Raw genomic sequence first — 11,151 nt, 5'->3', positions numbered from 1 at the left:
TGGGCCCGGCGGGTGTGCAAGTGTCTTTATGGGACGCATAGGAAAGTTGAAACCTGCAAACACAGGATCCGCCCTTTTTTATATTTATTATGAACGCTTTTTGATAAGGGGACGCGGGCGCCACGTCAGCAGACCACGTGCACGCGCCATACAATCTGTCCAAAGACTGACGGGTGACGTCTCTCTCTCTCTCTCTCTCTCTCTCTCTCTCTCTCTCAGACTCGGAGTCTATCTTCTTTCACGTTTCAACTAGGCTTCCTTTATCTCCTTACACTCTTGTCTCCCAAACCGTCCAAGGCACATCGCAAATTTATTCGTGTCCATATCTCAAAATTTTGGAGAGCTTTTAGGATCAAATTACATGTATACTAGGCGATTTTCGCGGCGAGGGCGGGTGCTGGACGCGTGGCAGTCGCCCCCGCATTTCTTTGTGGGGAGCTTGGGGGCTGCCATGTGGCACCCGTCCCCAACCTGCCCTTAACTAATAGTAAAGATTCTACAACGTTCTAACCTTTCTTCTTTCATGTTTCAATGTTTCTTGAAATTTTTTTAATTCATTTCACATTGAGCCCCCATTTTTCGTGAGCATTGTCCATACCCCAAAGCTAGGAAATCTCTAAAATGGATTTAAGGGTGGCTACACACTCTCGGTAGCTCTGCCTGCTAGGCACAAAAAGTGCTTATGGCACGTAGGGAGCCTTTACATAATTAAAAGGATGCCATTTTAGAATTCCTCAAATTTAATTGGTTTAGAGGTAGTGATGGAGCCCCATACTGAAGAGGCCACATGTTATGCAACCAGTCTTAGATTACAACATGCCATCATTGAAGCTCCATAGTGAAGAGGCCCATACTGAAGACCAGATAGCTTCCCTGTATCGAAGCTCCTCTTCACTAGCAGCTGTAAATTTCACACTCTTTTCTAATATATTGTAAAGCTTTGTTCAAAAAAAAAAAAAGAGGCCACATGTTTAAAGCATGCTTTCGGCACAAAACACAAAACCTCTTTTTGAAATGGTCGCATAGTTTTGAGTTGGGTAGCTAGCGATGGTTGCTTGCAAATGTCTGTGGGCCCAAATTCATGGGATGAATCATCTTCTTACAAGTGGCTTTCATTTTCATGGCGGGCACAACTTTTTCGATGTGTAACCACCATAAAGTCCTTCTCGTGTTTTAAATTCTCATTTGTATTTACACCCTTCTCATGAGAGGAAACAACCTTTGCCATATGAACTTTTCATTTAGGTACCTTCAATGTGTACATCTATACCTACATATTTCTAACCTTCAAATGTCATCTAGCTTATCTAACTAGTCTCTTAAGCTTTTGGCTTGTCTTGGAAAGGATAACTCAATTTGCTCAATGTAGATTGTGATGTAAATAATATTGCTTTACCTCAATACAAGCAACTGCTACAAAAGAACATCACTTGGCTTGCCATGGACCTCATCTCAAGGCTATAGAGCAAAGGGACTAATGCTATTTCACATTTCCTCCAACCCCATTGGTGCGTGCTATTTTTCCTTTTGATGTCAAAACCTACATTTTATTATTGTGTATACACTATAAATAATGTTGGTTGGTCTGGCTACCTATCATACAAATTTGATTTGGCTAGCTATGGTAACAAATTCAATAATCTTGAACATGTTTGTTTTGAAGAGAAGGTAGAACACAAGACTTGGAGGACACTTGATGACTACTTGGTTCCCTGCTCATGTCACCTTCCTTTCAAGAAAGATGACTAGTATTCAAAGTAAGGAGCTAGAAGAAACTTGATCATGGTAAATTACTTATTTAATGATTATTAGAACTACTTTTTAATAGCCTTATAAGAAAGGTCCAGATCGTTAAGAAGATTAGTGTTATTCAATACTTTTGTAATTTGCATATGTGAAGTATCATGAAGTGTCCAACATGCTAGCTATTTGATATTGAGACCATATATTAAGAAGATGCAACATTGGGCCAAGGGTTGAAAGGTGCACAATGCTATCTTCAAAGGGAAGAAATTGATGGATCTGTGGCAAGTCACAAAAGGACATGTTCTTGGAGGCATGTGATGAAATCCCTACAAGTCACCTTGGAGAATGGTAGTTGAGCAAGCTAGGTTCTTTAAGCCTGCTTAGTCTCTTGAACCTAGACAATTATGAAAGTGATTGCCACCATAAATTACAAGACTAGTGGAATTTAAACCTTTTTTTTCTTAAAACTTGAAGGATTTTTTAGAAAATTTGAAATTCATTTTACATTAAACCTCAATGTTTCATGAACATTCAGTGGATGGAAGTACAGGATGATAAAAAGGCCTTGAATGAAATGTTCAAGTCCTCTTGTATGCAAACCAAAAAAACTTAGGTATAACCAAATATTCTTTGTATAGACCCATTGTGCCTCATATATCTAGGTTTTTCATATCCAACTTGAACATTTTATTTATATCCTTGGTAAGGTGTAGGTATTTAAGTTTGATATATTTGTTCTACAATATTTTTGTTTAGGAATGAAATATATTTGGATGCACAAAGAACCTTAGTTCAACAAAGGCCTTGAGTTTTTAGTCAAGTTGTGTACACTACAACTCTTTCGAAAATGAGAGATAATAATATAAATCCAATAACTTTACTTTATTAAAGTTCTCTACTATCTATCAAATTTAGGCCTAGTTTTTCTAGGCATCAATGACCACATCTTTGGTATGCATATTATTACACAAAACCACTTGTGTGAACAAGTGACTCTTTCAAGATGAAGATACTCTCCCTCTTACATGTTCAAAAACAAAGTCTTGGAGTAGAGTCCCATGCTCTTGAGATGGATTTTTCAATGAGAGTTTGGTGAGTCCTACCATATGAAGTATATGGCAACCTTGCTCCCTTTTTTCCTAGTACTAGAACTATAGTAGAGCATTGCTCCTTACATGATTTGAAGCTCCAAGAGATGATTCACATGGGGTCCAGAGCCTTATATATAGTAGAGCATTGCTCCTTATTTACATGATTTGAAGCTCCAAGAGATGATTCACATGGGGTCCAGAGCCTTATATATAGTAGATCATTGCTCCTTATTTACATGATTTGAAGCTCCAAGAGATGATTCACATGGGGTCTTGTATATAGTAGACACAAAAGATGTAACGAGGAGACACATTATGAGACTTGAGAAAGTTTAGAAAGTATCTTGCATAGCACTACTCTAAATGATGCATAATCACAAATGATATCTAGCACGACTCTAAGTGATGTACAATCACACTTAATCTTACTTACATAACTATTATTTAAACATTTCAATAGGCTAATAGAGAAAAGCACGTATAGATGCTCTAAAAAAAGTAATAAGACATGTGGACATCAAGTAAAAGTAAAATATGTATGCATTCCATTTTTAAGCCTAAAAATTCTAGAGGTCTAGTTTAAAAACAAATTAGTGCTTGGTACGATCATCTAGAGGTTCATAGTAACCACATTTTCTTTTCCTTTTTAAGTACAGTATATGAGTTCACATAAAAATGATGGTATCCAAACCATCTTTCAAGGCACACATGACCCTCCCTTTGAACCTCTTTGCATTATTTTTTATTTTATTGGAAGTATCAAATATGAGGCATTCATCTCAAAAGAGGCTTTGGTTTTGTTGTGCCAAGTTGGTGCACTTTGTTAGATTGAATGTAAAAGGCCATCTTTCAACCAATGTTTACAAAAACCTTTTTGCCAGCAAACATGAAAACGTCCTTCAACTTTGAAGTTTGAAGGAATTTTCGAATCAAATTACTCATATTTGTCATCTTTATAACTAGACATTTTGTAACTTTTAAGAGGTTTTTTGAAAAATTTAAACTTCCTTTTACATTGAACCTCTGGTTTATTAATGAACACTAGCTTCAACTCTACATGGAAAAAGCCTCATAGAGCTCTATTGCACCTGGTGCGAATAGGGCCTAGTGAGGTTTTCAAAGCCTCTCGCTAGCCTTGTGGTTGCACTCATTTTCAAGGACTTTGTCCACATTTGTGTTAGTGGACAAGATGAAGAAGGCCATCAAAGTACTCCTTACGATAGGGAACGAATGCACCAACTTTGTTTTGCACTCGTCAATGCTCATTAAACCTACTAACCTAGTGTTAGAACCTCCTTTTTCACAAGGGTTTGTGGGGGTGTATGGAGGGTAAGGAGACTACTCCCCCCATCGGCATGGGGTGACTCCGTGGTAGTGGCGTGAGTGGGGTGTGACCAGGGCCTTCTATGACAAGAAGAGTGTCACTCTCCACATATTATAGAAGATCTTATTTTACCATGTGACTCTCAAACAAACACACGCATGCAAGCAAATCTTTTTACAAGCCCAGGCCCCAATCTCTCTCTCTCTCTACACACACACATCAGCGCCTAACGAGGTATTCTTAAAGTGGTTCCCTCTCACTCGCTCATCTTTCTGGCCCTCGAGAGGGTAGTCTTTATCACCATCACTGTTATCTTCATCATCAGCTCCTTCTTCATTCTTTCGTCTTCGAATACCTGTCGTTTTATCATATATGTGCGAGACTTTATTCCTGCCATCGCCATGTATTGCGGCCTGCTTCCTTGCGCCCCTACTACTGTCTCATCCAACTCAGCTAATTCAGCAACATTGCATCATCATCAGTACAGCAATCATCATGCAGCCAACGGCCATACAATCCAGCTCGGAATGCTAGTGCCTGCGAGCTGTACTGCAGCTGGAGCTAGTACTGATCACGACAGCACTACGACTGACGAGATGCCCCTATTTGGCCACCATTTCCTGCTGGACGAGCCGAAGTATGGCGGCTTCGCTCACCCCAAGCTGCCCCCCATTATTACGTCTCGCAATTACCGACCGGCTTCTGCAGCAGCTGATAATGGTACTGACGATTATCTGGCTAAGCCGGAGCAGCTGGGATCCTCAGATCAGCTCTCGACGGCCTCTCAGGCCTGCAACACCGCAGCGGCGTCCAACATCACCTCTGCCAATTCATCCGGCGAGTTCTCCCACAGTGGCTCCTCCGCCAGTGACGATCAAGACGTCACCCTGCAGCACCCCAAACTCAGTACCTTCAACGATCCTGCGGCTGCACCAGGCGTCTCTAACGATAATGAGCAGCTTCCACAGGCGCCTGCTGCAACGGCTGAAGGGGTTAAACGGAAGAGAAATCTCCCCGGCAATCCAGGTGCGTCGATACCTGTATCAGTATTACTTGGCCCTACTCTTTCAATTTCTCAGTTCATTGGTAATCAACGCCATTACCAACACTAATTCAGGTCCTCAGCCCATTCAATTTGTATTGATTGGTGTACCGATCGTCTCTGCTGAAATTTGTTTGGTGTTGCAGAGATGCGTGGTAAACACAATCTCATAATTAGTTAGATTAATGAATTGGTAGTGCAACTGCTGGTTAGACTTGAGCTATAAGTAGGTGAGTGGTGGCCAGTAGCACACTCAATCCCTGGGCTTTACTTAAGCTTGATTTCAGTTACGGTGCATTCCAACTGCGCCATATTATAAAACAACGTTCGTTTTCATCTGAGAATAGGGTTGAAATGTTAGTGAGAAACCCAAGTACGCACATAGTACCCGTCATCATTACCCGGTCAACAGTGGTAATCAACGGGCCTTGCAGCTAGAGCTAATGAAATTAGGCTTTGTCTTCCTAGCTACTAGGACAATCACCTGAAGGAGTACGAACGATGAATGCCTACACATTAATGTTCAGTCGGTGAATCTTAGTCGGTGTCATTAATAATGGGTGAACCTAATTGGAGGACGGGTGGGATGAATGATGGTGTTAAGTAGGGTGAGTTGAAGCTAGCCAGCTAGTGAACCGAATCATGGTGAATTTAGGATGGTCAGTGAATGGGTCAATGACTGGAACTGATAGAGTAGTGGGGCTAAATATATGGGTTCAAACTTGAAACTGTGGTTATGGTAGATGAATCAGCTTCTAGTCAACGATTAGAAGCTCCGTGGGGTTAATAGATCCATTGATAACTATGTTAATGGAAGATGAATCATTACGAATCAGCTAATTGTAAATATTTTGGGTTTGAAGAGTATGTCAAAATTTGGATGTGAATAAGATGAGGATCAGGGAATCAGCTAAACAGGAAATGGGCTAATGAATCAGATGGAAACGAATACTAGGGTTGGCATTATGTTAATGGAATGGATAAGGGAAGCAATATGAAATGGCACATATAGCATACTTATATGAACTAAGGTCGAGATAGTTATGTTTATGGGATCAATCAGATCAGGAAGGAGAATTAGGGAGTAATATGAAATAGTGTAGCTTGCTTATGAATTAAGTTCGAGGTTATATAAATGCAATCAATCGGATGATGGAGGAGGATTAGGGGTGCGATAAATATCATCAAATGTTAACTAAGGTGAAATAATGATAATGATGGTGATGATGGCAGATCCTGATGCGGAGGTGGTGGCGCTGTCGCCGACGACGCTAATGGCGACGAACAGGTTCGTGTGCGAGGTGTGCAGCAAGGGCTTCCAGAGGGACCAGAACCTGCAGCTGCACAGGCGGGGGCACAATCTGCCATGGAAACTCAAGCAGACCAGGGGGGCGGCCCCGGCCCGGAAGAAGGTGTACGTGTGCCCGGAGGCCACGTGCGTGCACCACGACCCCGCGCGTGCGCTCGGCGACCTGACCGGCATCAAGAAGCACTTCTGCCGGAAGCACGGCGAGAAGAAGTGGAAGTGCGAGCGCTGCTCCAAGCGTTACGCCATCCACTCTGACTGGAAGGCCCACTCCAAGACCTGCGGCACCCGCGAGTACACCTGCGACTGCGGCACCGTCTTCTCCCGGTGCGTGTAATTCTGATCCATTCTTGTTAATTATCGATTCACATGATGTTATTAGCGCAGCACCGTCTTCTCCCGGTGCGTGTAATTCTGATCCATTCTTGTTAATTATCGATTCACATGATCTTATTAATCAGTTGTGATTATCTGTCTTCAACCGATCCAATACGACCCCCTCATTGATCAAGACTCCACTGTGCGGCTACCGAGCATAATCAGAGTGAGATCAGCGAGAATGAGACAGTGAGGTCAGGGAGAGTCGGATTCTACAGTGCTGCTACCGACCGTAATCGGTGAGAGTGAGACTCCGAGTGAGATCAGTGCTGAGTAATCAGAGTGAGATCTGTGAGGGTGAGAGCGACTGCTAAGTAATCAGAGTGAGCTCAGGGAGAGTAACACTCGGAGTGAGAGTGATCATTTGAGTGTACGTGATTGATGGAAGTTGGAAGATAGTGGAAGTGAGTATCCCAGTTTCCAAATCAGTGACAGAGAGAGAGAGAGGGTAGCTCAGAGCAGTCACTGAGTCAGAGTGAATATCGGAGAGTGACGGTAAGTACTGTAGCTGAGATCAAGTGAATTTGAGACTGAGAGTGAGTGCTGCTGCTGAGATCAAGTTAGAGTGAGTGTGAATGCTATAGGTCAGATCAAGTAACTGAGAGTGAGTGCCAGAGAGTGGGCTCAGATCAGTGATAGTGATAGTGAGAGTGAGTGAGCGAGAGAATGAGTGAACTATGAATAGCTCAGCCCAGGGATATACTCGCAGTGAGAGACTGTGAGCCTAGTGGGAGTGATAGTAATACGGAGAGTGAGTGGGAGTGACTCTTAGGAAGATTTGGGAGTGAGCACCACGTGTATATTTCTCGCAGATCAATGTTTAGGACTGTTTCAACCGTATGTGAGCTTTGCAGACTGCACTACACAAAAGTCTTACATGATCCTGATTAGTTTCGTAATTTGGTGGACTCTGATATAGCATTCGGTCGAGAAGACATTCAGCCTCTTATGGTAGTTAACTCTACTGCGCAACCCATCAATCGTCTGCAAACGGCCCAAACGCAATGAATTCTCTTGAAATAATCTGGCCAAGCTGGATGACAGTCGAGCCTTGCTTGCTAATTGTTCTTAGCCTATCAGTCTTATTCATCCAAGTTGCAGTTTTTTTGTCATCCGTTGACCTGTTGATTTTGCTGTACCTTTATTATCAGTATAGCACTTCAGTTGAAATTTATCACTCTTTTTTATTATTAGCCTGTTTCTCAATCATCCATATTTTTGTCTAGTAGCATAATTAACTCGATTGATCAGTGAGAGATAGATCACTTCTTACCAACTCGGTGAGACATAGGTCACTAATTCTAATCAATTGACCATTTTACTGCTGAAAGCTTGCGATAGCACTTCTGCAGCCACATATTTTAAAGAGATGGACCGACTGATTTTCTTATTTGTAACGGTTATAACTCTCACTGCGCTTCAGTGCTTCTGGTGTTACAAAACTGCATCAATACTGCATAATTTCTATGGTATCACGATCATTGATGACATCGGCTGTACATGTCCAGAGGGCATATTCATTCCGAGGATTCAAGTTCAACACATAAAATACAAGAGCAAGCAACGTTTACGTACAGAGCCCAGGCTTTCATCCTCGATTAATGGACAGTCTGACAGTCTATCTGCCAGTTCCATCGATGCATTACTGCACTGGCTAGACTAATTAGCTTTTCTCGCAGATGATTGATTAACAAACGATTAGACGACGGTAGATGTATCTAAAATATCAGTCTAGTATTAACGATCTTCATTTAATCATTGCAGGAGGGACAGCTTTGTGACACACAGAGCTTTCTGTGATGCGTTGGCGCAAGAGAATGCGAGGGCGGGCAGCATCATCAATGGGAGCTCATTAATATCATCGTCGTCAGCCGGGGGCCCAGTCGTGCCAACATTGCCGGGCTCCGCACAGGCTCTGTTTGGGAACCAACTGCAGAGCCCCAATCTTTCCCTGTTCGGCAGCCTGGCTTTACCTCCTCCGGCTCCATTAAAACCAAAGCTCAAATTTTCTTCTCTATTTGATCATCAGCTCCCTGCCAGCCCTAAATTTAGTAACATCACTACCGATTTCTCCAACTCGAGAAGTAGTAATACTGACACCAGTCTCTTCTCTCAGCTCATAAGCTCCCCGGCCAAGTGGAATAATCTTAGTGCTAATGCATCCCGGAGCCAAAGAGTACCATTGCCTGTGTGGCTGTCTGGAGCTGGAGCAGATCAACCCAGCGGCATCAATAATCTGCGGCATCGCATCGATCCCCCTTTTCCTAACTCCATTAATCCCTTTGTTGATCAGTCACGAAGTGCACTATCTGCATCTACCAATATGGTGTGCCCTGATCTTGATACTTTCACTGATCAGAAGCCAATAATCTCCTCTCCTAATCCATTAATGCTCCGTTCTAACGACGTTAGTAAATTCTTCTTGCCTCTGCCTGTGAGTTCGGCCGCCATGTTACCTTCCGATCAACCTAATGCAGGGCGGTGTGCTGCACCGGCTCATGATCATCATCTGGACATAGCTGCCATGGATGGATTATCAAACATCAGCGCATCTCTGACGAATAGTTGGGCTGAGAAAGAAATTCACTTCTTGGACAATCCTCCACCCCTGACCAAATCATTGAAGAATAATGGCCCATTGAATATCAGGTCATCGGTGGTGTCGTCAGTCCCACCACTGTGCCATCAGCTTCTTACTCACTCTTCAGATCCCCAATTATCTGCCACTGGGATGCTTCAGAACGCAGCTGAGATGGGTGTCGTTGGCAATTCCAGCTCCCTCAATGGAAACAGTGCCTCAAACGGAGTTATGGCATACCCATACGTCGGCACAGGGTATGATTTAATACAGTGGCCAACCTCAAGTTGTGATCAAGATCACTTGACGAATTACAGCAACAGGGTTGATTCAATCGGTCTCTTTCAGGGCAATCGGTTCTTTGATTTCGGTAAAGTAGAGACACAACCTGGTGCTTCAGCGATAATCAACAGGGGAATCACAAGTGGGCTATGTACTAACATTGATGATACAGAAAATAGATTTGATCAACAAGCCGTGAGAATTGATCAACCAGAAAATATTATGCCCCCAGAGGATCTTAATTCAGGGTCCATGAGCAGCATACCAACACTCCAACAGTTACATAAGGACATCGATGCCATGTTTTTCTCTCATATCAGCCACGCATCCATGATGAGTGAGTGTACATCTACTGCAGAGACATATGAAGGAGCATCAGAAGCAGTAAATACAAAACTATCTGGGGTGAAATCAGAGGCAATGGGGATTAATCCAGCTGGCCATGTGGTTGGAGTGGGCAGTTTTGATATTTCATCAGCAGTACAAGGGGAAGCCGCAGTTTATGACAGGCTTACAAGGGACTTTCTTGGGGTTGGTGGAGAAGCTGATCGGTTAAAGAATATAGCAGCGGGCTCAGCTGCTAATGATCATGATAAACAAAGGTATGACGATGGTCACGAGGATGGTGAGGATGACAAAGATAATGGTGATAATGATGATAACGAAGAAGAAGAAGAAGAAGAAGAAGATGGTGATGATGATCATATTCATGATAATGACGACGACGATGATGATGATGATGATGATGATGGCGGCGGTGGCGGTGGTGCAGGTCAGGGCATGCAAAGATGTCTTGCCAGTATGTTCTCGGATCACGATCAAATGCAGGAGCAATTCGATTACAGGGGGACTACTCTATGATGATCATCAGGCAGAAGCAGCTCTACAATATACACAGTACTACACCAATCCTCAATTTGTGCATAGATTGATATTTGAGATAGAACACAGTGTTGCATAATTATTTCTCCCCCTTTTCCCCGTTATCCACTTCTTTTAAATCCCATCTATGTATATAGATTCATTCACGAGATAGAATATGGTTTTTTGTTTGGTTTGTCACTTTGTCTCTATAGCTCCCCTTTCCAAGTTTCCTGCTCTTACACATGTATATATATATATATACGCATTGGTACGACCATGAGATAATGCGTTCTCAATATGTGTAATGCAATTTGTGTCTCATTAGTGGCATGGTAGCCTCACTAATGTTCGAATCTCAAGGTAAAGTATAAGACTAAATTTGGTAGTTTTAAAAAGTACAAAGCCAAATTAGTTACACAAGGATTTTTCATGTTGAAGGATTTGATTTTCAAGAATCACTCATTCCAACTACTAGAACGATCACTATTCACATAGTACTTGCAATGGCTATTCACAAGAAGTGGTAGTTTACCAAATGGA

The 11,151-nt window shown here is 42.5% G+C and overlaps 1 protein-coding gene across 1 annotated transcript; it reads left to right on the top strand.

Annotated features, from left to right (window-relative positions):
• The first annotated feature begins 4,426 nt into the window (after window positions 1-4,426).
• Window positions 4,427-10,893, top strand: LOC148028795 (uncharacterized). Its single transcript, XM_087687584.1, has 3 exons — window positions 4,427-5,187; window positions 6,437-6,836; window positions 8,652-10,893. The coding sequence occupies exons 1-3, from the start codon at window positions 4,563-4,565 to the stop codon at window positions 10,606-10,608; spliced, it is 2,982 nt and encodes a 993-aa protein (XP_087543710.1). The 5' UTR covers window positions 4,427-4,562; the 3' UTR covers window positions 10,609-10,893.
• The last annotated feature ends 258 nt before the right edge of the window (window positions 10,894-11,151 follow it).

The sequence above is a fragment of the Lygodium microphyllum genome, chromosome 11, assembly GCF_053477565.2.
Source record: "Lygodium microphyllum isolate KBCC chromosome 11, Lygodium_microphyllum_v1.1.10, whole genome shotgun sequence".
Taxonomy (NCBI): domain Eukaryota; kingdom Viridiplantae; phylum Streptophyta; class Polypodiopsida; order Schizaeales; family Lygodiaceae; genus Lygodium; species Lygodium microphyllum.
Note: the sequence above shows the minus strand (reverse complement) of the source record. Positions and strands in the feature narration are given on the sequence as shown.